Source organism: Sylvia atricapilla, chromosome 3 (assembly GCF_009819655.1).
Source record: "Sylvia atricapilla isolate bSylAtr1 chromosome 3, bSylAtr1.pri, whole genome shotgun sequence".
In the NCBI taxonomy this organism is placed as follows: domain Eukaryota; kingdom Metazoa; phylum Chordata; class Aves; order Passeriformes; family Sylviidae; genus Sylvia; species Sylvia atricapilla.
In genome coordinates, this window is record NC_089142.1 from 58,258,259 (window position 1) to 58,284,758 (window position 26,500).

The 26,500-nt window shown below is 38.2% G+C and overlaps 1 protein-coding gene across 1 annotated transcript in view; it reads right to left on the bottom strand.

The window, feature by feature from the left end:
* Positions 1–26,500, bottom strand: part of SYNE1 (spectrin repeat containing nuclear envelope protein 1) — a 286,213-nt gene that overhangs the window by 70,611 nt on the left and 189,102 nt on the right. Inside the window, exons 91-106 of the mRNA XM_066315491.1 lie at positions 24,616–24,783; positions 23,680–23,841; positions 22,448–22,642; positions 18,381–18,554; positions 15,701–15,892; positions 11,462–11,596; positions 10,748–10,854; positions 9,569–9,719; positions 8,622–8,756; positions 8,368–8,523; positions 7,337–7,546; positions 5,927–6,028; positions 4,113–4,232; positions 2,446–2,646; positions 1,057–1,230; positions 494–625 (exon numbers count right to left, since the gene is read on the bottom strand). Coding sequence (XP_066171588.1) covers positions 494–625; positions 1,057–1,230; positions 2,446–2,646; positions 4,113–4,232; positions 5,927–6,028; positions 7,337–7,546; positions 8,368–8,523; positions 8,622–8,756; positions 9,569–9,719; positions 10,748–10,854; positions 11,462–11,596; positions 15,701–15,892; positions 18,381–18,554; positions 22,448–22,642; positions 23,680–23,841; positions 24,616–24,783 — 2,514 coding nt within the window. The remainder of the gene's footprint in view (positions 1–493; positions 626–1,056; positions 1,231–2,445; positions 2,647–4,112; positions 4,233–5,926; positions 6,029–7,336; positions 7,547–8,367; positions 8,524–8,621; positions 8,757–9,568; positions 9,720–10,747; positions 10,855–11,461; positions 11,597–15,700; positions 15,893–18,380; positions 18,555–22,447; positions 22,643–23,679; positions 23,842–24,615; positions 24,784–26,500) is intronic.

Below are 26,500 nucleotides of genomic sequence, written 5' to 3' on the forward strand. Positions count from 1 at the left end.
CCTACCCATCTCTCACTGAGCTGAGGAAGAAGGAAGTAGTCAGGGTCTGGTGGAGAACTACTAAGTTATTTAGGGACCTAGAGCACATGTCCTTCACAAAAAGGTTGCAGGAAATGTGCTTGCTTTAGAAGGACAAACAGGAGGATAAGGGCCAGTCTAACAAAGATCCACAGATGTTTGCAATAGAATTAAAAAGATGATAGAGGTAAATGCTTCTCAGTATTGCCACACAATATAAAAAGGACAATGGTGACAAGCTGAAAATTGATGTTACTGACTGGGTATTACAGAAAACCTGTTATAGTAGGTGGTGGTGCAGGACTGCAACTCGTCCCCTGGTCAGCTGTGGGATCTCCATCTTTTGAGGTTTCCAAAGCTGTTGCTGATCCAGCCCATGATAACTGTAATGCTTCAAGTGGGAGGCTGGACTAGACAACTGTAAGAGATCCCTTTAACCCCTCCTTTCTGCAGAGAATGTCTACAAAGCACCAACCTGAAAAAGTGTAATCCGGTCTGTAAGCCTGTCCTCCGTCTCTTCTACCAAACCAACAGTGGGGATGTTTCCTTCAACAGACTCCAGCTGTCTGGTGAGCTCCTGGTAATCTTCGTCCAGATGCATCCAGGTCTACAAGCACAAATTATCCATGTATATGATAAATATGGGTACCTAGAAATGTTATTACTTTTTTTTTTTAATCTGAAATCCTACAGCTAGCTACATGGTTGTGAGAGTATGGAAATAACAGCACAAATTTCCAGTGAACCTGTGAAAAGACACCATCCTTGTGCTAAGCTCAACTTTTGGTAAGAGCCCATTGATAAAACTGTCATGCTCTCCTTAACCAGCTAAAACTAAGCAGCTCTTTAGATTTGAAGGAATACAACTTGTGCCACCTGAGGGTCACAGCAGTTAAATAGAAAAGACTGCATGTAGTCTATCAGTGTTTTGTGTGTATGACAAAATGGACTGATGTCCAAGCACGGGAAATCAGCATTATAGAGCATCCTGGTGGTTGTTCACAATGGAAGTACAGAAAAAGCCACAGAAATTCTTACCTCTAGAATGTATTCCAGCTCCACACCTTGTTTATGAGCCAGCTTTAATACAGCTGAAGCTCGTGTCATAACCTCTGAATGTGACTGAGTTTCCTTCAAGAGGGCAAGGCTACTCATCTTTCTAAAAAGTGTTTCTGTCAGGATCATGTGAGACTCCAGCCCTTGAAAATACTCCTGAAAAATTCAGATGTGAGGGAGAATAGAAAAGAGAAAGTGCAATTGTACCTCAATTCATTTCTACTGAAAGAACATTTTAAGACATCCACAGTGCAATCAAATATCTACACAGAATTAGGTAAACCTTTCACTTCACAACATTTAATGAAATCCAGCGTAATTTAAAGAGGACAATGGTCTATTCAAAGAAAGGAGTCAGTCATTCTTTCCACACAAATTCCATCCTGACCCTAATTCCATAAACAAAACCAGCCTAAATTAGAGAAACAACCCCAAAAATTTCTGCCTAATGCAAATGTGGAAAGTACTTGTCTTATTTGTGGGTGCTATTACCAAATCTAAATTTCTTTTGAAAATAAATGGAGTGGTGGAGGAAATTGCTATGTAGCATGGCAGAACAATACTAGGAACTTTTTATTAGAATGAAGAAAATGCAATTTATCTGGTTTCCCCTTCAACAAAGCATTTGAAACTCAGTCTGTCAGAATGGTTCACTGGCTCCAATTTGAAATACAGTCTGGCCCAGTGTTCTGAAAAGCTCCTGAATCTTTAGGAGCAGATGGTTAGCAATTTGCTCTTCATAAGTGTCCTGGTTTTGGCTGGGATAGAGTTCATTTTCTTCTTAGTGGCTGGTACAGCACTGCATTTTGGCTTTACTATGGGAACAATATTGATGACACACTGATGTTTTGTTTGTTGCTGAGTAGTGTTTACCCCAAGTCAAGGACTTCTCAGTTTCCATTGCTCTGCCAGTGAGGAGATGTGTGAGGAGCCTGGAGGGGCCACGGTCAGGACAGCTGATCTAAACAGGCCAAAGGTATATTCCATACAATAGAGCATCATGTTCAGTAAATAAGCTGGGGGGAGCTGTCTGGAAGCTGCTGATTTCTTCTTGGGGACAGGCTGGCTATTGGTCAGGAGGTGGTGAACAACCGTATTTTACATAATTTGTTTATTTCTCTTGTGTTTATTTCTCTCTCTCCTTTTCATTACAGTTATATTTGTTATTTCAATTATTTTTATTTTATTATTAGTATTAGGATTCATCTCTCAACCCACAAGGCTTCCCTTTTCTTTCTGATTCTCCTTCTCCCCAAGGAAGGAACACATAAGGAGGAAGCAGCTGTGTGGTTCTAAGTTTCCCACTGGGGCTAAACCATGACCACAAGCTTACAGTCATCACTAGTCCTGAAATATGCCCCTGTTTCTTACCTTATGTTTTTCAAGCAGTGACTGAACCTCTTCCTTGGAAGAAACAATCATTTTCTGGTCACCAGCCATTTTTTCTTGGCCTGTTTCTACCAGGTCAGCCAGGTCCTGCAAAGCCCGCTCATACTGCCTCTTCAGAGCCATATTCTGATTCAGATCACTCCGCCTCGATCCAATGATCATCAGTAGCTCATCATACTTATCCTGGGGGGCAAAGGGCAGCAATGGTGATTCTGATTTCACACCTTATATGTCTTCCTAGAAGCAACCTTACTGTCCCTGTACTCTCTGTGAATACTAGCAGAGCAACATTTATTTCCAGCCCACAAAGAGTTTGCAGATACACTGACTTTATTGATAAATTAACTCATCATTTAATGACAGAAAAAATAAGCAAGATCTGCAACTCCTTAAAGTACATGCACCTGGGAAAGAAACTCCAGCAGAATCCCAAAGGATTAATGTAAGTAGCAAAGATTTGGCTTAATGTATCAAAAAACAGTGACTATAGGGCGATGCACATGCTGTTAACTTTTTATACAGAGCAGAGCACTGCATGGATTACATCATGGATACAGACCATAAGCATCTCAAAGCCAGATTTGTTTCCTTCTCCTTACCCAGAATCTTGCTAGTAGCAAGAAAAATACATACAACTCACTGTAAAAACCAAAGCAAGCCCATACTTTTAATCTATACAAGACATTCAAACAACCAAAACATCTCTATGATCATCCAGTGCTAAAACAAAGTGCCCACCCTGAGACTGCAGCTGGCTCTCCTAGCCTTAAATAGAAAATTGTTAGAATCAAAACTGTCAGAAAAATCCAAAGGAAGGCATTTCCAGAAACTGAAATGGAAGAGGCACATAATAGCACAAAAACTGAGAGAAAAAAACCCCAAAAGCCAAAGCTCCCAGGCAAACCAGGAGGAGGCACTAAAACCAAAGCAATAAAGAACTGGGCAAAAGACAGATTTCTTTGTAATTTATTTCTTAGTCATTAATTTTTAATCGATATCATTGTCTTGCTGGTTTAATAAGTTTATGGTCCAGTTTCATCTATTTTATTTGCTTCCCATTTATTATGTCATTGTAAATGGTAAAATTCAGTCATAAACCTTGCCCTTGGTGTTTCCTCAGGCATTCCCCTGCATCAGCCAAACTGCTCAAAAAGGACTTTCAACAACTTTACAGAAGTTGTGGATCAATTACCCACATGTATTGACATGAGAGGTGTTCTAGCAAAAGCAGAACATTTCCAGTTTCAGGTCTCACTTTACTCTCTATCTTCCTTTACCCCCTTCCTTTGAATGACAGATGCGAGACTGTACTAAACCACAGATCATGAGACTGGTGAGAACAGGGGTGAACCTTCAGCAAATTTATGTTTACATGCTTAATATCATCTGTGTGAAAAGGGAGTGGACAAGAGCTGACAGAAAACACAGTTTTTTAGATTTTTACAATTAATGCTGCTAATATCAGAGATGTTAGAAAATCTGAAGAAGCAAAAATGTAAAACTAGGTGAACCAGAGAGAACATAATCTTTTATACATACTGAAATACCTCTAAATCCCTTTTCCTAAACTGTCTTATGAACAATAAAAAGAAGCATTCCTTTGATATCACAGGTGAGAAAGGTGGTAGGATGGAATTAATGAACCATACCTGGATTTTAGACAACTCTTGTACAGAGGGTTGGTCAATTTGTAGTTTGTCTACACGCTTCTTTAATTCATTGATTCCAGCATCTAGTTCCTTTAAACCTTCTTCTGCCTGCAGTATGACCTGTATATGAAAATTACATTGCTTAGTTTTAAGTTTCAGTAACAGCAGTGTAGCTGGCCTATGATCATATTCTTTCCTGCTTGCACTACTAATCACACTTTCAATATGCTGAAATTTTAAACAATGCTATGAAGGAAACTTATTAATTACAAGTTGGGAGAGCCCATTTTTTCTTAATGTTAAATAAGCTCATCATTATTTCTTTTTTATAACAAAGTGTTTTAGCATCATATAAAACACTATGCTTAATATTTTTTATACCAAACATTGCTATGAATTTCCATGCTTTTAACTATATAGTAGAGGCCCAAAAGACTTTATCTTTAAGGTAACAATGTCATTTTGAGAATTTTTTTTAACTGTCATTCCTCTCATGTCTGAGCACCAAGCAAACGACCATCACAGTAGAATCCATGTATGAAGGCAAAGAGCTGTGTGCAGTTCCCTTTCAAGACTCAGATGGGGCCAAAATTACTGTCAAGGAAAAAAGACTTGTACCTCCCCTTTCTTGGAAAACTTAAGAACACAGATGGATATTTCCAAGTGTCTGAAGGTGATGAGTTTTTCCAATGGAAGCTACAAACTTCCCTAGGTCTCTGCTGCTGAAGTAACACATGTAGATTATAACAAAGTTAAAAGTGTGAGGTAGATTCTTGTATCTAAAGTACTTTGTTGAGGCCCTTTCTTGGGAGCTTCCTATCCAAATATTTTTAAACTATGTATGTGACTTTTCAGCAGCAAGGACTTTGCACAATACAGTCACTAACTTCCACTTCCTCCAATTTAAGTAATCAGGCTGATTAAGGACCTTATTTCTACTTTCCTAATCACATACTGAACAAGCAGCAATGCTTTTAAATCTGAATGTCGTATCAGCCAAGGGAGATTTTCTGAAACAAATAGTTTCACTTCCTTTTGTTACCACATTGTTTTCCTAGCTGGTAGTTAAATTAATCATACTGGAAATAAATTTTTGCCAATGTTTGGCATCACTAAACACAGAAAAGACAGACACAGCGCGACCTCTCTTCATCATATAGGAGACACAAACTCCTTCAAAATTTGAATGTCAGGTATACAAAGTCCTGTACGTCTGTTTAGCTGAATTTCCTCCATTCAGCCACCAGACACCAATAATAAAATTAATATCTACAAAAAGTAGCCCTTAGCATACTTCATTAATTTTTCTCACTGGCAAAACAGAAACAAGAAAACAGGATATACTTTTCCATATAAATAATTAATTATTCATAGAAAAATAATTTAAAAAATAACTTTAATTAAATTAAAATGAGTAACATTAAAGACATCACTATAAACCAGTGAACAAACAAGTGCCTCTGGTTCTTCATAAAGTTTAATCATCAGACATTTTAGCAAAACTCTGGACTTTTTTTGTTTATTGAAATTTTCTTGTTTTCAAATACTGTCCAGTATAAACATAACTAAGTACTAGGTCAGTGGGGAGATGAAAGGGACACTTTTGCTAGTTTTTTTGTTTTTGTTGTTGTGCCTTTTTGTTTTATTTACTTACAGTTATGTGTAGCACACTCTTGGGCATGCTCATTTTCCCACACTTCACGTGAACATGTATCTTCTCCCATTTAAAGCAACTGTTCTCTAGAATCCATTTATACTTTGGATAAAACCTTTACCTCTTCCCCTCTCCCTAAGTGACACATACATGGTATTACCTGCATTTGTTCTGTTTCTGGTCTGTCAGCTGCCTCTGCTAATTTCTGTAGAACTAAGTACTTGTTATCGGCCACCGATGTAAACATGAGCTTCAGATCATTCTACAGGAGGCAAAACCACAAATTATAGTCAGTTACAGCACAAATGGCAAATATTCCATGTTTCAACAAGCTTAAAGCATTAAATATTACATGGTAGCACTACAGCAGAAAAACTATTCAAAAAAAAAACCCCATAATTAGCCAACGCAAAACATTTAACATTGCTGAAAATTCAGCTATGGAAAGGAAGAGCTAATGCCACTCATATTTAAAACATATCTCGTTAATGCCCTTTTACTTTTGCCTCCCAGTGAAATAATTTATTACCAAGGGTCATTACCTCCATATAACGAAAACATTCTTGTGCAGTTTATTCAACCACATATGATTGTAAATAAGCTTGGTTTTACTTTTTAAGGCAAGTTGTTTCAATTACAAACTTGAGCAAATATAACATATAAGAAAACAAGGCCTCCACACATCACAGGGCTAACCACAAGCTAAAACTTCTATTTTATCAGAACAGACACATAAATACTACTTAACAATTTTGCTGGAATACAATCAATTCTATTTTTCTTGCACTCATCTTAACAGAAAATTATCAGCACATTTTTTCTGAGACCTTCAGCATTACATAAGAAGTGCATTAATGCATTAATAATTTAGCATTTATTTTTACATCCTGTGATTATTTTAAATACTGAAAATCTCTAAGAATAATGCAATGAATTCTGATCAACCTTGTTGTCATCAGCAAAGGGAAGTCTTTCATTGAAAAATGGGAGACGTGAGAGGGAAGGTTATGCAGTTTGAGAGCATATCTAGTAGTAACAATCTATGAAAAGCTTACCCTAATCTAAAGATACAAGGAATACTTGTTTAAATTTTATTTATGGGGTTTTTAATAAAAAATAAACCATACTGAAGAGCTTCATATATTAATGAGAATGATAACAGTAGTAACAATAACAACAACAACAACAACAATAATAGGAAATAAGGTAGAGACCAAGTAAGACCTGAAAGCATTTCTCTACTCTGAAAATTTTTTCTGAAAGTGCACATTTCTACACTTATCAGCATTTTTTCATACTTGCACAACACAAACTCCCTTTTATGTAATGCCAGCAGGGTGAGGCAGCACAGAATTATCACTTTGCAGTAATTGCATGAGCTGTAGAAGCCTTCTAGCAGAGAGTTTAAATTTTGAGTAATTATAAGGATATCAAATTTCGCATAACCTAAGAAGTTTGATTTTTCAATAAAAGACCTGTGACAACCTTGTTCTTTTGATTTGGTACTCAAAATTCACAGCTTTTATATCCCCATTTGACATATACCTCTGGTAATTTTATGACCTCGTACCTTGAATGTGATGATTTGCTGGAGCCGTCCCTTCATCTGGTGGCATCTCTGGTTTACCACTGACTCCAGTAAGGTCAGTCTTCTCAGGAGACAATCCAAAGTGTCTTCTATAACAACCCTCTTATCACTACCATCAGGAAGTATCTGAGCAAACAAATTCTTGTTCTTATCCACTTCTTCTGTAATGTCTTTGATTTCTTTGGCAAGAGACTAATTTTGTAGAAAAACAGAAATGACAGTCAGACATTCTGGAAATCAGACAAATATTGCCATAACCGTTGTCAAATTTGCAATGATGTACTGAATATTTTACATTGTTGCTATACACACACACTAGAAAACAATGGCAGCTATAGTAATCTCTGATAGTAAAAAGACTCCACACTCCAAGGAAAACAAGTGCTGGAAGGAAATGATTTGTAAAGCCACAGAAACATCTGAATTGGATTAAAAGTCATCTAGTCCAATCCTCTTGAAGTGAATATGGACACCTTCAACTACATCAGGAAGCTCAGAGCCCTCTCAAGCCTGAATTCGAATGCTTCCAGGGATGGGACACTCAACACCTCCCTGGGCAACCAGCTCCAGCATTTCCACACTCTCATTTTGAAAGATTTTTTCCTTATATCTTGTCTGCATCTATCCTCTTCAGCTGAAAATAGTTATTCCTTTGTCCTACTGTCTCTCTCTGTCTTCCACACCACTGAATTCTTTCCACCTCCCTCACCCCTAATTAATGTTGATGAACTTGTGCTGTTTCTATATCTCAGAACATCCCTCCTTCTTTTTCACTTTGTTTCTATTTTGACAATGTGGTATTTGCTAATACTTAGAAAAACTGTTAAACAGAAGAAAGAGTTTGTGCTTTCTGCAACATTCTCTACGTGGTCAACTGCGGAATGCTGCAGTTACATAGAGATTATGCCAGTGACATGTCACTTATCCAGGATTCTAACACTTTTTTTCTAAACACTGCATAAAATGCACACTTATTGGCAATTAAAAGGAAGTCCTACTCAAGGATTCCTTACCTCTTGCTTGCAGACATAGGTTTCTGTTTCTTCCTCTGGCAACAGAGCTGCAGCAACAAAGACTTGCTCTTCCACACCATCCAGCCACACAGATGTGGCAGTGACACCATCATACAGCTTCTGTTCAAGATGCAGGGTCTCTTCCACCTGCCCTGCCTGGGCAAAGAAATCAGAGAAGTCCAGCAATTTCACTGTTAATTTCACTGTTAATGTGGCTTTGCTGTAGTATAGGTGTAAAAACAATTAAAAATTACCTCAGATGTGACATCTTCAAAGGCCTGATTCAATTCAACCAATACTGGTGACACTAAAGATTTATCTTCATCCTGTGTCTCCTCCTTATATAAAGGCATTCCAGGTATTAGCCTGTTTGGTCTGCTATAAAGCTGCTGAGAGAGAAGCATCAATTAGGATGCATCTACAATATGTTGGACACAAAATTCAGCTGTACAGATTCCCTACTGACTGAGGCTATCACCTGCTAACACTCATGGTCCCCCCACAAATGCTCCATGTTGTGAATATTTTGAATAAATATTGCTTAACAGGAGGTTCACTAGAAATGCAGGATAAATGCTTGTAGCCAGAATTAAAAATTACTAGTTTTACCGAAAATATAGTAAATTACTGTTTAATTAATACAAGGTATTTAGAACTTTGGGAGCTGATTAATGGAGTGTTATACGAAGAAGAGTGGATTTGGGTCTATTAACAATAAAATGGAAGATGTATGTTAATACAGACTTAGGTTTGTCCCCAGTTTGATTGATTAATCCCCATTTCTTTCAGTAAAAACACTGCGCTTGAAATTCCTTACCCACTATGATCAATAATAGAAAGTAACTGATAAATTCAAACTCAAAATTTAACAGTCTTCCTCCAGGCTATTGCCAGAGTACTGATCAAATCCAGAGGGATGATTTGTTACAAAACTATCCTTAAGTTACATAAGTAGATAAACATTTTGTCTGAGCTCTTTCTTCCTTTCTAGTTCATTAACCTGATACTACTGCAATTCAAATCACTTTGAACATAAGCAGAGCTGGTGCCAATATTTAACAGTTTTTAATGGTGTCACAAAAGTAAATTGTTCCAAATCTCATGCATTAACTACACCACCTTAATGGATCTACATATTGTACCTCTTGCTGTAATAACTACTTTGAAAGAGAAAAAGGAAAGAGAAATTTTAAAAAGCTACCAGCTGTTCTTTTTCCAAAGCTTTCTGGAGCAGTCTCTGCTTGGTACTGAATTCCTGGTTTAGACTTTCCCATTTCCTCTTCATCTGTTCTTCAGATGATGGCTTCTCACCCTCTAAGACTAATTCCTCAGAGAGTACATCAGGCTTCTCACTGAATCAGAAGACGCACAAAGGTTTAACAAATGCAAAAGTTATAACCATTTAAAATTACATTTTTCCATTAGGAAATTCTACACTTAAATTAAATACTGCTTTTTAAAGCTTTGACTTGTTTGCTTTGGCTTTGGTTTTTTTTTTTGATAGTAAGACAAAGGCTGGTTTGAGCAGCAAGAAGTTCTTGTCTGATGAAATAAAAAGAACTTTCTAAAAGACTGTTTAGAGTTGCAAATACCCAAAATAAATAAAAATCCCAAAACCAGACTGAATATATACTACATCAAAATGTAACCTGATGAATAAATGAAATTAATAAATATTTTATCTGACTCTTTCCTCACCTCCTTTCTCAAAATGGCAGACATATTTTAATGCAGGATGAGCATATATGTTTATTTTTGGTAAAGAATTAATCACATTCAGAAATTTCTGTTTGGTGGGGTTTTTTGTTTGTTTGTCTGTTTGTAGTTTTTTGTTTGTTTTGTTTTCATTTCTTTTATTTCTGTAGGACACCATCACTTGACATAAGGAAGTCTCAAACAGAAGGAGACTGGTAAAGTGGTTTCTGGCATTAGAATTAAGGCTTTGAAAGGAAAAATCCTTGCTAATTGCAGGAAAAATAAAATTAAGCAGAGTATCTCATCTGGGAAGATCTGGTTACAATGGCAGATGCCAATGTTGGAGGTATATGTGATTCACACACTAGTGTTTGTCCATAAAGTTACAGTAACTGATCCACTGCTTGTCTAATGAGCCTCGCCAGTCTTTAATTTTAGTGTGATTCATGCTAATAAGAATAAAGGGCATTTCTAAATGCTGAAGGTGATCTATTATCACAAAACAGTTTGTGTAACTACATTATCAGACTCCTGAATTACAAACCAGGACTCCAGTAGCCTAGGTGCTGTATAAAAATGATAAAACAAAATTTAGAGGACTATGAGCAGAAGAGGGATGTAAGCACAAGGATGACAAAGCCCAGCCACAGAAATTTAATTTTTGGAACAACACATGAAAGCACACCTTATGGACAGGCCTTCAACAGAGCTTTGCTGCGTTAGGATTTCTCCTCCACGGCACGCTACTGATCGAAGCAGATTCTTCTGCTCTTCCAATTCTTGTTCTAGCTCCTAGCAAAGGAAGTTACAAGAAACAGAACAAATCTCAAACAGACTCATTTTGCCTTGGAAGGACATGTCCACCTCGTTTAACTGCCATGCAAAAGTTAGCTGAGCTACTTCTGAAATGGCTTGCTTGAACACCAGAAGTGGTCCACAATCTCTGTGTCCCATCTAGGGATACAGAAAAATTGGGTTCAACTGGATTACTGAATTAATTACTGAATACAATGCAGTTTCTGGAACCTACCCTAGTGAGAAAATCTTCAAATCATTCAACACAACGTATCATGTAATATGTGTATCTTTGCATAAAGATCAAGTTAATTATTTTGAGTATCATCTCTCCTTAGAATAACTTAAAGGATTGATTCAATTTTATTCTATTGATGGACAGAAGTATACAGTGATAATGTGAGTTGACCATGGTTACCCAGGAAGTCTAGCCTGTCTCACTGTTACATATATAAAACAGAAAACTCAGATGCATCACTACAAAAGCAGTGAGTAAGAAACAGTGAGAAAATGATTGTTTCAGTGGAAATACTAACAAGAGCAGCCCAGCTATAGCATTAAGTGCAATCTAAAGATGGGAGTAAAAGAAATGCAAAACACCAACTTTCTGTTGCTGCAGGGTACTCTGCTGCTGCTGTGAGCGAGTAGTTCTTGCTTGTGCCAGCCATTCTTGAACACTGGGGCTTTGTGAGGAAATGAAGTCCAGATCACTCTCCTCCTTTTCTTGTAAAGATCCCTGCTTCAAGAAAGAGACATTAAGATTTTAAAAAGTCTCTTACATTGTTAGAGAGCAGGCAGGTTCAGCTCACCTATGCAAAATCTCTCAAGTTGCTGGTTCATGTAAATTCTGAAGTGAGCAATTACTTTAGATTTCTGACTTTTACTGGTTTTTGGTTACTAACAAGAAAAGCATCCTTAAAAATGTAAAAATAAACATGCATTATTGCACTTAGCAGAATTAGAGACCACATGGCAGAGACGTTGGACTGATGTGTTTCTAAAGACTGTTCTGCTCCTAAAAGCCACCCTTGATCTGTAAAGGAGTGTGCAGCTTTACCTGGCAATGCAGGGATTCAGTGGTTTATTTCAGCCAGGGTTTTTTATCTAATTAAAGCAATTGTTTTGTCTAATTGAAAAGGAGAAAATACTGGGTGACATCCTGGTCAATATTTATTTATCAGTAAGTACATAACTCTATGCTCAGCAGAAACACACTGGGTAAACAGCAGATGACATGATATGAACAGCAGAAAAAGTGAGATCAAACGTCAGAATGTTAGAACAGCACAGCAAAAGTAATAGCTCCTTCCATTCATATTCCTATCAGGTTTTTCCAACATGAGTGACTAGACAGGCTTTCTGTGTAAGCAATGTGAAAAAGAACAAATGTCTTAATAACTCAAAAAATGTTTTATCAACTTCTTGGCTTCCAAAATCCACGTTGGCTGTAAGCTTAACTAAATTTAGCTGCCAGTTTATTCAAAGGTAGGTTCTTTACCATGCATGGCCTTATGTTAAAGACAGACTTGTAGGTCTGGCTACTTCGACGTGCACATCTCTCTGGATTTATTTAATATTACTTGCAGTCATAGGATGACTGTAGAGCTTGCACCTTTCTGTTTTTTTTTTTTTTTTTTTTTTTTTTTTTTTTTAAGCTTCAAGATCTAAAGCTAGGGCTTAATACCTCTCCCATTTTATCCGTATACTCCATTTTTGTAGGATTCATATTATGCCCATGATTTAGCTTTTACTCTAAATAGATTAAGAATGACAAAAGGTTTCACAACAGGCTCTGCAAAACACAGACATTCTGCCTTCAAATCAGATAGGGACCAGCACAGCAGAAGGTGAGTGTGGAAATCCTGCTTGCCTCACTCACCTGGTGCTCCTTATGCTAACAACTGAGATGGACCTCTGCTACCAGTGACCCTGGCACCGGCCACAGAAACAGCAGAGCTTTGCTAGTCTAAGACTTTAATTTTGGGGGATGATGACTGTACTGAAGTTGAAAGGACTGATCAGAGGATATGAACTGCTAAGAGGAGCAAAACAAGCAAGAAGTACCTGGTGCTGGAAAGAATCATTAGCCCTTGCCTTATGAAATTTATTTTACTAAGGTTTCAGTTTGCAGGTAAACTCTGATACTTTATCTTGTGGGAACAACTTTCTAGTAAAACTGACAGAATTGGAGTGTGAACAATGTTATTACAGAATGTCAGACTGGGCAAAGAAAATAGTATGTGAGAAGTAAAGAAGACCTGGAATTACACCTTTTCTATTACAAGTTAGGAAGCAGTCAGTCTTTCTGTAATTTTAAAATCTGCTTGATTTTATATACTTTAGGGACCATAGCTATTCAACTTGTAAATTTCTTTAGGGAAGAGTATCTACCTCTTTGCATTTGAGTGGGCTGTTTGATTTCAGTTATATTTTAGGCCTCTTTTTCTCTGGGAAGAGGACTGAGAAGATACAATTTTGGAATTACACTGAGACATATAGTTAATAGTCTCATAGTTCCTGCAATAGCAAAGAGTGTAAAAGGGATTGTGGCATTTGTGGATGCAACGAGGTTTTGCAAATATGCTACTGTGCATACTTTTTAGATCAAAAGTATTTGTGAACTAGATTTTATCATTGTCAAATCACAGAATGTAAGTTTGAAAAAAACCTTACATTTGAATTTACAGTTGCATTTTCATTTGAGGTCTGTCTGAAGGAACTGTATTATATTTCCTTTAAACAGCCAGGGAAATACAAGATTGAACCTGTCATTACTGGCTACTGTCTAGTCTAGCACAGAAACAAATGGAAAATCCCTGAAGAAGATTGGGATGAAATCAGTCTTTCAAACGATTTCAGAATTACACAAACTTATATGAGACATACTTCTTCTTATGAAACCAGAGTCATTCCTCCCCCTACATCCATTTTAATAAAAAGTAAATAAACACTATCTGTTTTGCTGATGTATTTTTACTGCAGAATCTGTTGTACTTCTTTGTTTTTTAAGGAGTCTGTTCAGTTTCACTGCCCAGAGAATAAACAGTAACAGACACAATATTCTGTGTTAAATATAAAGTGCTCTCTTTGGAGAGAGTATATTCCGGAACACCCCTATTCCAGAATATTCATAAAATAAAGGGAGGCTAATTAGAAACAAAGAAGTTCATCTCCAAGTCACCTTTTATGTATCACTAGTGACATCTTTGTGCACAGGAATAACAGACAGGCTGAAATATGCTCTAAGGAAAATATAGCTCAGTCTTTATAACAGTCTTCCAGTGCCACTTGGGAGGTTCCTTCTTTTGGGAGGAGGCTGGTCTACACCTCTGGGCAACTATACGATTATCAGAGAAGCTGGATACATGTAAAAGTCTGTGTTTTTTACATACATGAACAACAGTGCTGTTAGCTTCTAATGTCTCTCAAGGTTAATACTGACATTGGATAGAATTTGGGGCATCTGATGCTCTTGGCCTCAGTCCTCAGTGTCTAGAAAATGGCATTATAGAACTTTTCATTTGAAAACAAATTGCTCAGTGATTAGATGTTATACTGCCTATGTTCTTACATGATCTGTAAATGAAGTCAAAGAAAGAATTGAAATTCATAAAGTAACTTGAGTCTTGCATTCATACACCATCTTAAATGTTTCATATTCCTCATCTGGAAGTTGTTTTGTTGTTAGATACTAGAAGATCATCCAAAAATCTGTTTTAAGAGTTTAAGTAAACTAAATCACACCACTGCATTTTAAAATATTTTAAAATTTAGCAAAAAATTCTGTGATGCCTTTTCACTTCACAGGTAATATATGAGAACAAAGTATCATGTTCCTACATGGTGTACATAACTTTTAATTTGCCTAGTCATGAGGTTTAATAAGCAAGAATAACACTGAAGTTACTTCATCTTAAAGGCAATAGGAAGAAATACCTGGAAGTTTCCTTTCCTTTTTATTTCTCTATTTTCCTGAAATTATGTGAAGTTTTAAAGCTATGCAGTTGCTTTGGACTAAAAATAGTTCTTAGAACATCAAGTGACTTTTCAAGCTAACCTCTCAGTAGACTTTAATCTGCATTACAAGCCAGAAATCTTTGAAGCTTATCATGTTTAATTTGCACAGCAAAGCCAAGAAAAGCAGTAAAAGAAAAGGGATGGGGGGAGGGAGTCACAGCAGGGCAAGCAAATTCAAAACCAGTCAGTCACATTACATGGCTGGGTTTCTTGTATGTATTCGGTTCTCCACATGCTAGTTTCACCTAAAGGATGACCAAAAGCAACTGTTAAATGCAATGAATTAGTGGCAATGAGCAGACCAAAGCTGCTAGGAATAGAAACCCAGGGCAAGATTCAGGTTAAATGAATTTTTGTTTATATAGTATTTTATTTGGTATAACAATATAACAATATAACTAAGTATTAGCCATAATTTAAAAATGTTCCCTTATGTTATCTGTTCACTCTGTTGTGCACACTGTAAAAAAGCACATATTTAGGATCAGTGTTTGGTTGGGGAGAGTAATCCTGCCCCAGACCATACACAATGTGAACGGACTGGAAACAGGAATAGACTACATCCAGACTAAGCTAACCATCTATTTATTTTACTATTGTCCTTTCAGTGAAGATACTGAGGTTAGGATAGTTTTACCACAAAGCAATGTTAACTTGAAAATTATCCACTAAAGCTTTCTAGAAAATTCTTTATTTTGGAGTTATAATTCCAATAACTCAAACTGAATCCCTGCAACACACTCACTCTTTTTCTCAGTTGCATAAAGTCTCTATGAAATCCCCAAACTCCTGCCCACCATGAAAACAGCTGGAAGGAGCCACTCACCCGAATGTTGATCTGTTTGTCGTGGAGCATTCTCTGAAGCTCCAGAAGGCTGCCCTTCAGTGTCCTGAGCTTCACAGCCAGTTGCTCTGCCTCGTCCTTGGTGTGAGCCTTCCCTTCCATAAGCAAGTTCTCGTTGTGCACAGACAACTCTGACAAGGCTACCACCTTCTGCTCTATTTCAACCAACATATTCTGCAGCAGCAAAAACAAAGACCCAAATTCATACATTTTCCAGCACTTGTCACGTTTTCAGGCAAGACAACCTGTGGCCTACCTCACCCGTTGCCAAGCTAAGAGAAAGTCAGATTATCATTGCTTTGCCTTCCAGTCCTATTCAGAGTTCCTTAGAATATGCTTGCAAATGTTTGCATTTGCCATTTCAGTTTGCAACCTTTTTCAAAAAAGGAACTTAAAAAGTTACTTGAAACAAATGATTTGTTGTAGAGGAGATGCTCTCTATTTGCATATTAAAGGCAAAGATGGCTAAGAAGCTAGACTGACATCCATTAATGACAAGAAATGAAGCAGGCAGGCAGAGTTACTTCTTTCCTCTTCTTTCATTTACGTGTAGTCAAGTGCTTCCTACCTCCTCCTATGTGTTGCTCTGACTGTGTTGATAAGCTTCTCTTCTCACTATTTGCCCTTTCTGATTGGTGCATGACGGACTTAAGGATTTCTGTATAATCCTCTTTAGTCTAAAGAGAGACTTAAAGTGACAAATCTCTGGCATGTTTATTCTCAAAAGCTACTTCCCTGACATTACATTAACCATTCATGTATTAGAGACATCATGCATATTTTGATCTCCCAGATTCAATGCTCAAACAAGTCTTGCACAAAAACCTAGCTTGACATCAAATGCTTCTGCTCCATAGCAACTGTCAAGAAAGAATTTAGAAATATTTCTCCTGAAAGAATATGTGCAGAAGAATATCAGCAGAGTCTCTAAAAAGTGGAAAAAATATATAAAATTTACTGCATTAAGATTTTAAGAAGCAGCAAAAGAACAGCAGTATTAACTTTTCTACAAAGTTAACTTTTCTTTTTGAGCTTCCTACAGACTATGTTAATAAACATACTGCTTTGTTAAAGTTCATAGGGTTTATCTACACACAACAAAGGTCTCTCAAGGACAGGTGATGAAAGAACTCTTGAGACTAAGTAGGCTGAAAATTTAAATGACGAAGTGTTGTCAGAGAAAATTTTTCAGACTTGCATGAAAATTAACTCTCATTTATCCTAATTTAATTGAGATCCTCATTCTTTAATAAGAAAAAGTATATTTTGTCCGTCTCTTGTCTCTTTTGTAGTCTTGATTATAATGAACACATAATTCTAAACTATAATTTAAAAATAGAAAACTCTGACTAATTTGAGAACCTGGGTGTCATGAATGATCTAAGTCTTGTTTTAAAAAATATTTGCAAACACGCTTATTGCAGCAACATGTCTTTCCTTGGTTGCTTTGGTATTCTGAGTTGGTTAATCTTCAAGCCATAAAGCCACTAAATACTGATGATTATCCTTTAATTTTGCATGTATGTAGGGATTATTCCTGAAGAAAACACAGCACTATCCCAGTCATCCCTGCTACTACCAATATGTTCTTCAGAAAAGGACGTGCAGGAAAGTACACTGTGAAATGAATGAAATGTAAGAAATTCCCATTTTTGACACAGTCTGTCATTTGTTAAGAAAGTTATGCTGTTTAAAATGTTATGCCAGTTGTAACCTGTCTGTTAAGAAAGTTATGCTGTTTGTACCAAAATTTGTACCCTCAAAACCTTATTCCAAGTTGTATACCCCCTCTAAAACCCCGGGTTCCCTTCCCCTTCTGTCGGGCTAGGCTGTCCCCATTCCCCACCGGCTCCTCGAACTGCCGGCCCCGCCTAATAGGAAAATCCAAGGACTTCCATGGTGCATCGCTCCAAACCGAAGTGCAGTTGCTGGCAAACAGACCCAAAAGCCGCGACCCAGCAAAAAATCCAGATAAAAGGGAGACACTACAACACCGAGAAGACCCTCAGCTACCTAAAGACTGAATTCTGCTTCTGCCACCTCGCCATAACCACAAAGAGACTGGGAAGAAGTGACGCCCCTAGACCACACAAGCCCAGTTGAGTTCCTGGGGATTCCCGCGAGGCAGGAACTCCGGACTCAGCTGCGGCGAGAGCAGCAGATTCGCCTGACACCTCCTCCTCAGCGGCGACAGGAGCGAGAACGGCGACAGGAGCAGCGACAGCGCAGGAGACCCCTCGAGTTCCCCCTTGAAAGAGCTAACTAATAAAGGCTTTTCAAAGGAGCAGGTCTCCTGGCCCATTTATAACACACTGCAGGTGTTCTCATACCTATCAGGTAAGCTGTTGAACAATTTCAGCTTGAGGGGAGCAAAACCAGTAAGTGAAGAAAATACAGTGCCTTTAAAGCTAAACAAAACTACATCTGAAAGATGTGGGACTTCAAATCCTTCTGCAGCCAGGACATTTGGTTTTCCTACTGCTGTGTTCACATGGGCTTTCTAAAGTGATGTTTGCAATCTCTAATGACAGAGAACAGGCTATATTTTGTTTCACAAATCTTTGAGGAAGCTTACCAAGCATATAGAAGATGCTAAAGAGCTCAGAAACTTCTCCACAAATATGCTGGGTCCTTCAACTCAAAAACTGCCTTAATATTTTACCTGACAGTCTACCAGCTGTGCTTCCATGTCCATAGGCTCTTCGGCAGGAAGCAGAGCGGTGTCCAGCGTTGCTCGGGTGCTGAGTAGCCAGTGGTCAAGCTCATCAGCCTCACAGCGGTACCTCTGAAGAGCCTGCTCTTGCCGCTGCTCTTCGAGCTGCTCATTCAGTTTTTCCTAGAGGTACAAATTATATTTTACTTTTTAGGAGAAATAAACCATGACAATCACTTTTAAAAAGTTGTTCCTGTCTATTTTGCACAAATCCTATGCAGGATTTCTAAGTCATAGTAAGACCTATCTTTTACAAAATATAATTTCTTTTAATTGATGAGTGCCTTCTTCTGATGACTGAAATTCTGTTTCAGTTCAGTCAATTTATTTCTACTTTCTCCAGTAGAACACTGCTATTACAGTTTTCTAAAGGTGAGGTCTTTTCTGCCTCCTTTTGCTGCTCTCCTGTGGGTTTCCTCTCACACTGATTCAGTTTGCTCAATTAGTACAGCACTGTTTGCTTAGGGAGAAGGATGCACATGGAGAAAAGGAATGCACAGAGCTGAGGATGGGTTGCAGGGAAAGGAGAGCGACTTTGCCTTTTTTGGCAGCAAGCTGTTAGTCAGTTTTACTGTCTCTCAAGAGAGGCACAAGAAGGGTACTTCAAGGACCAAACAAAGTACGGGTGGGCCCTTGGTACAGTCACATGGGTAAAGAGAAGCCTGAAGAGCTGCCTGTCTTCTCTGGCCTCTCAGAGGATCCCTGAGCCACGGGGTGGGGAAGGATATTAAGCTTCAATGGCTGCTTGCTGCAGCATCAGCACCACAGCAACACAGATGTCTAGGTGTTGCAATAAAGCAGACGGGAATCAGTTTCTTCATGCAGGAAAAGCTAATTCTTTATTCACGTAACTTTATTTCACAGACTCCATGTCCAACTCTGATTGGCTAGCAGTTTTCTTGCCACTCAATTCATTGGTTAAAAGGCGTATTTGTGTGTATGTGCTAAGACTCTCTCTTTTACTCAGGAGTTTACATATTTCTTTGTGGATTCTCATGGGACAGATCTATTGTTTATCCAAGTGCAAACTTATCTTCCCTACTAGAATAGGTTGTTGTGTTAACTGCCCCCATTCCTATGATTTTTCCTTAAGGGGATTTACAAGCTACTGCTAGCTTAGCTAGAGTAGCAAGGCCTAACCCATATTTTACAAGACCTGTCTTTTGTAATATCTCTACCTGTCTGCAACACTCCGGGCCCACACATCAGCTCACCCATCCATTGGAAAGACAAGTGATCAGCAAGTCTTGCTCACCCTTTAATTGTCCCATATGAATTTGAAAACTGGCTGAACAGCTGTGGCCAGCGGACAGTGATCAGTGGCACAGCCCAGTGAGTGGCCAGTAACGAGCCTCAACAACTCCTCCCATTTTGCTGTTGATGGAAAATGGAGGAGGGTCTGATGGGCAGAGGGCTGTTCTGCCATGTAGATGGACCCTGAAAGGCTATAAAAATGAGCTGACAGGAAGAAAGGGAAGTGTGAAGCCCTGTACTTGCAGGGGAGCAACCCCATGTACCAGTACAGACTGGAGGCTAAGCACATGGGAAGCACCTTGACAGAAAAGAACCGGGGGTGTCCTGGCGGACATCAGGTTGAACATGACCCAACAACGTGGAAAAGAAGGGCAGTGGTGTCTGGGGCTGCTTTAGGAGTGTTCTCAATCGAATGAGGGAGGTGATCTGCTCCTCTACTTAACCCTGGTGAGTCCACACCTGGAGTACTGTGTCTAGTTCTGTGCTCCCCAATACAAGAAAGATACTGAGTTCTGGAGAGTATAGAGGGGGTTTTGTGAATATGAAAACAAATAGGATGGTCAGGAGATACTTAGTTGTATCAGATAATGTGAAATAATGTGTATCAGATAATGTGAAATCTAAGCATGGTGCAAATATGGAACAAGGGGAAAAGATTGCATTGGATCTGGCTAGGATGGAGTTAACTTCATTGCAGTCTGTAAAGTGCTTTGCAGATGTGGTTAAATCTGTGCTGATAACACAACAATGTTATGGCTACTGCTGAGCACAGCATAAAGGCTTTCTATCTGCCCCTCACAAAGGCCAATAGGCAGGGGTGGGCAGAAGGCTGGGAGAGGAGATAGCCAGGACAACGAATCTGAACTGACCAAATGGATACTGCACACCAGATGAGATCATGCTCATCAATAAAAGCCCAGGGAGAGGGTGGGAGGGACATTTGTGGTTGTTTATGGTGTTTGTCTTCCCAAGAAACACATGCAGAGCTTTCCAGGAAAGTAGCTAAACATCTGCCTGCTGATTGGGTAGTAGTGAATAAGTTCCTCATTCCCTGCTTGCATGCACAGCTTTTCCTTACCCTGTTTAAGCTGTCATTATCTTGATCCATTAGTCTTTTTGTCTGCCTTCTATTTTTAACTCATCTCAGTATAGAGGAGTGAGGATGGGTGGTTGGCTGCTGGCAGGGTCAACCTACAACACTTTGTAAGGAAAGTCAGATTCAAATGTTCAGGGCAACTTCCTCACACTCAGAGAAGGGTTTGCACAGCTTTTCTGCATGCTCAATTTCAATCAAAAATTAAATGGCTCTGTTAGAATAATTTAAAGAAAAATGATAGTTGTTAGATGTCTTAAATAAGCCAGACCTGAACAGTTCTCAAATGCTAGTTACTTAAATTAGGTCCAAAGAAAAAACAATATTACTAATTCACATCCTCAACAGCAAAATATTTTCATTACCTGTTTTATCTTTATTTCTACATTTACTTCCCCGGGGTGTTCTGGAAGATTTTTTTTCTGTGAAATCAGAGCTATGAAGTACACAGGTTAAATTCCTGAATGTTGTCTACCTACCATATATATTTCCTAGCCAGGATTATTAGGGAATACTTGAGGTATAGTGTAAAAGATTCCTAACTACAGTTAAGAGTAAGAGATTTTACTCATGCTTTATCTTAGAATTATTAGTTAGCATTTCCTAAGTACTACCAAGACGTTTGTTAGATCCTTGTGCAAGCTACAAACAGCTAGATCCCCATTTCTACTTCCAACCCCTTATTTCTAATTAAAAGCTATTTTTCTTCTGGGAAGGAAAAGCTTAGCGTAACTTTGTTATTTTAAGACTAACAAAGATATTTTCTAATGACCTGTTCATTGTCCCAGGTGACTGGACAGAACTAAAGCAGCAGAAGCACCCTGAGACTGTCCTGTAATCCTGTGTCTTGGTTTGATCCCAGCTGGCAACTAAGCACCACACCTTAGATCCACACAGCCAATTCTCCCTCTGCTTCTCCGAATCAGTTGATGATGAAAAATATGAAGGCTGTAGTTGCTGTGTTTGTGAATTCACTGCTGCAGTTCTTAACAGTACAGAAATAAAGATGCTCTTCAGTGTTAAAAGTAGCCAAACTGTAAGCAGCTTTAGCATGATTGCGTGTTCTCACCTGTATAATATATGCAGGATCATTCCTATTTGTAAAAGGCTTGTAAAAATCCCATTAGTATTAAAGGAGTTTTGGTAAAGTTCATAGGCAAAGAAATAAAGGGGTGCATCTTCCATGAAAAAAAGTTTGCATGCAAATCAGTGAGAAGATGAGTGCAGACAACACAAAGATTTGGAAGAGAAGCTGTTTCTTGTTCTAAACTTTCCCTCCTCTCTTGTCTCGCAGCTTGGAGAGCTGACTCCTCAAAAGACATTGCAGACAATGTGACTTTTAATATCTGCACTTAATTTATACACACACGCACATGAATATATATAGAGAGAGAACAGATATATATATATACACATCCATATGGATCTATATATAGCCAGAAGAAAGTTGCAACGTATATAATATATGTGTGTTCCAAGTTCTTTCTGCCTGCTTATCACTTAGCATTAAGATGAGGGGCTTGCTCAAAAAAAAAAAAAAAAAAAAAAAAAAAAAAACAAAAAAAAAACCGTAATTTATTACTGAAAGGAATTGTGAGAAATATGCAGAATTGAAAACCACTTTCTTTTTTATGGTGACTAAAAGCATTGGTGACGTTTCTTCTTGTACCTCTAATAGCTGTCGTTTTCCTGATGCCTTCATTCGAATTGTGGCCATTCGTTCTGCCAAGACTGTGAGGGTGGACTGCAATGCCATCTGATCAGCACCTTCTGCATCCAGTGGTTCTGAAACAAGCTCCTGGGCCAATGATGTCTGAAGCTCACTGATTTCTTCTTGCAACATTGAAATCTCATCCATCAAAGCCTATTTAGAAATGAGAGCAGAGAATGCATTTGCTTCATTTCAGGAGACATAGACTAAATATAAAATTCAAGACAACTATCCTGTGGGAGCACCAGGAACACAGAGCAGAGCAAAGTATCACTACCAGTATAGCAGAGACAGTATTCCACAAGGACTGAGTCCTGCTTTTTAGAGGCTTGAGCCAGGATCATATATCTGGTTACTTAAATATAGATTTAATTACATATCTTGATTTTCAAACACATCACTAGGAATTATTTTAGAAATTAGAAATTTATTCTTCCAATAAATTATTTGTAAAAAATAATCTGTAGGGCATTCTAGTGTTCATAGTAAAGACAATAAACAAGTAAGTGAGTGTGTGTTTATGAAGAAAAAATAGGGGCACATTTTAGCTTCCAGCCTAAACTTTCTACGTGGATAAGGAACATGCAGCAACAGATGTATGGTACCATCCTTTTATAGGTATCTTGAACACTGGTTCATAGGGTAAGAGTAGGAAGTTATTTTGCACCATGGAAGGAATCTCTGAATGCTTACATCTATGGCTGGATGTTCTTTGTCCACTTAGAAAGTTTTAGGCTAGAAGCTAAAATGTGACCCTATTTTTTCTCTTAAACACACACTCACTGGCCACACCAGATAGATTCACGCTATGGGATAGAAGCTTAGGTGATTACAACTTAGACATATGTCAGATGCATTACATGTATTCTGTTATTATTCAGATCATTATTTCTCAAGACTTCTCTTGTGAGAGAATTTTTGTGTGCTTTTGGTATATTTTGTTTAACAAGGCAAAAAATATTTTTTGATTAATTTCTTTCAAAAAGACTTCTTATTAAAAGAATCCCCATTACACCAGCTTCAGAACAGCAGGAAGCCCAGAAAAGCAAGACATACAGACAACAAAGAAAGTTCATGCAACAAATGCATATGTTTGAGGTATCCAGCCACGAAGAAGGTTACTGTCTAAAAAACAGAACAAAAGATATGCAGACGCAATGTACTCTCCCTCTTCACATATAAGATTTTACCTGATGTTCAGCCATCTGGCTCTCTGGGCTTTTGGCTGGTTCCAAACTCTCATTTAGTTTGATTTCAGTGGTTTCCATTTTTGTGGATATAGACTGGAGTGTATCCTGATACTTCTGTTGACGCTCAAGAGCTTCATAGAGTGTGCGCTGCTTTTCACTGATCTGAAGAAGAGCTGAAGGTATAAATTCTGACCTCTGACACAGGATTTGCTATTTAGTCTGCTTCATATGTCCCTAGGCCTAAGAGACTAAAGCAAAAAAAACTTGCAACAAGTTTTCAAGAGTAAAAATTACAACGCAAAACATCCATATTAAAAATATGTACTTACTTAAATTTCATCAGTAAAATTCTAGATTGTTAAAAAGAATGCTTAAAAGAAATGGACATTAATAAAGCAGGGAAAACCTATGCACATTCTCATGCATTATTTTAGATTTCATGTACTCAAACATGGATGTGCACTATTTGCTAGACACACAGTTCTTAACATCCCATAAGCTACAGAATGGAATTAAAAAGGAATTAAAATTTATAGCATGTGATCAAAACTGACCATTTTCATACATCACTGAATGATTATGCTGCAAATGTATACAGAAATGTGTTGATGTATTTGGAAAAAGTGGATTCTTGGGCCTTCTTTGCCTACTCATCCAGCATGACTGGATATCCCTACCAGATTATGGAATATAGTGTGTCGATAGCCAATATTTCTGAAGCCAACTATCAGCTTTAATGACTCTTATTTTTATTAATGGATGTCCATCTTGCACAGGCTTTCAAACAAAGAACAAAAATAGTGTTTTACGACTAAAAATTCAAGTTACCATCTGAAAACCAAAAACTGCAAAAAAGAATATTAACTGAGCCAATTATTTGATTTTTTTTCTTTACAAGCTATCCAACTATTTTAAAGTCTCCAGATGCAAACTTACCACATTTTTCAGTGTCTCCCAAGAACGCTGCAAATCATCCAATTTGGCACTAGCAGATGATTCTAAGCCTGGTTCAAAAAACTCCTGGGTGGCTGAGGTGCTGGGCTGAATTTTAGCAGCTTCTGTCTGCAACTGTTCAGCAGATAAGGCTTGGTAATAAGCAATGTCCTACAAGCACGAAGTACATTATTGCACTTTCAAAAAGAACGATACTGCATTCTATCACCCCCATACTGCCCCACTACATATGTCCATTAAAGTAAAGCCCACAAAACCAAAACCACCTGGAAACCTCTTAATAACACAGTAAGTCAATATTTAACAGTAGCAGACTGAGCATGTTTTGGACCTTCATTATGATGAGGATTTTGGATGTGTTTTTTTCATGCTCATATTAGCTAGGTGGTGCAGAAGACAACTGCGGATAATCAAGGAAAGGCTAGGAGGGAAAGTGCTCTAAACGGGTATGTTGTTCCAGCATCATCACAACTACACATGGGGGGAAAACCCACAAGACATAATGGGTAATGGTACTGTAGGTGGCAAATAACATCCTAATGAACACTACCACAGAGAGAGCAGCAGAAGAACCTAAAATTAATATGCTGAAGGACTGGTAAATGAGGCAAGAAAGAGTATGAAGCATCAGCTTATTGTAAGCTTTCAAACCAACAGGGAACCTCAAGTAACTTATAAAAGATATTGAGAAAAGGGACCAAAAGTGCTAAAGAAACGGGCAAGTGTTCAAACCACCAATGAAAATTCAGAGGGAATTATTTCTCACCAGAAGTTCTATACTTAGTGTATGGAGACTTCTTCAACTGTTGCAGATGACAACTGAAAACATCTACAGAAAATGTAGAATTAAGGAAACAACCACAGTATCTATACTTAGGTCAGGAAAGCAGACTTGATGACAAGGATTATTTAAAACTGAAACCATGTATGACAGTTAGCAGCACACTATTTATGAGGTGAAAAATGCTGCCTCAAGGGAGAGTGCAGAGCAGACAGAAGCAGGCTTTTCTCAGTGGTGTCCACAGACAGAAACAGGAAGTACAGGAGATTCTCTCTGAATACCAGGAAATGTTTTTTTACTGTTGGGGTGACTGAACACTGGACAGGTTGCCCAGGGAAGTTGCAGGGTCTCCATCCTTAGAGACACTCAAAATCAACATGATTATAGTCCTGGACAACCTGCTGTATATGGTCCAGCTTGACCATGGTGTGTTGGGCCAGATGATCTCTGGAAGTCCCTTCAACCTCAAATGCTCTGTGATTCTTTATGGATGTATAAAAGTTAGGTACTAAACAAGACTAATTCTGAGGTACTGGAGCTCAAAGTGTAAGAAAGATCCTAATTTGGAACAGAATGCAAATACATTATCTAATACCATATGTGAACAAAACTAGTCAGGCACTGGAAGAGCACAGAAACCAGATCACTCCCAGATCACACGAAACTGTCCAAAAGTGTCTGATGAGGTACTTCTTAAAAGATAATAACTGGGAAACTGGAAAACTTTAATGATGAAATTGTTACCATGTTCAGGAGCCAGCATGGAATAGGTGACAGTTTAGCACAGTGTTCAGGACTGCAATTTCAGAATTTTCCACTTTGACCACAAGTGATCTTTCCAAGTAATGGTGAAAAATTGCATCAGTGGAAGCAACTTCTCATTTTGCCCTGCCTGCTGCTACTGTCCAGCCCTTTGCTAGTCCCCTCTCAAGATTGTTTCTGTGACCTCTTAAGAGGGTTTTCAGAATAAAGGGCATATTTTCACAGAAAGGAATAAGCAATCCCTTTCCCCAACTTTTCAACTGCTTTCTGGAGCAGCTTCTTTTTGGCAGAGCTTTCACATGATGATAGCAGAAATTCAGATGT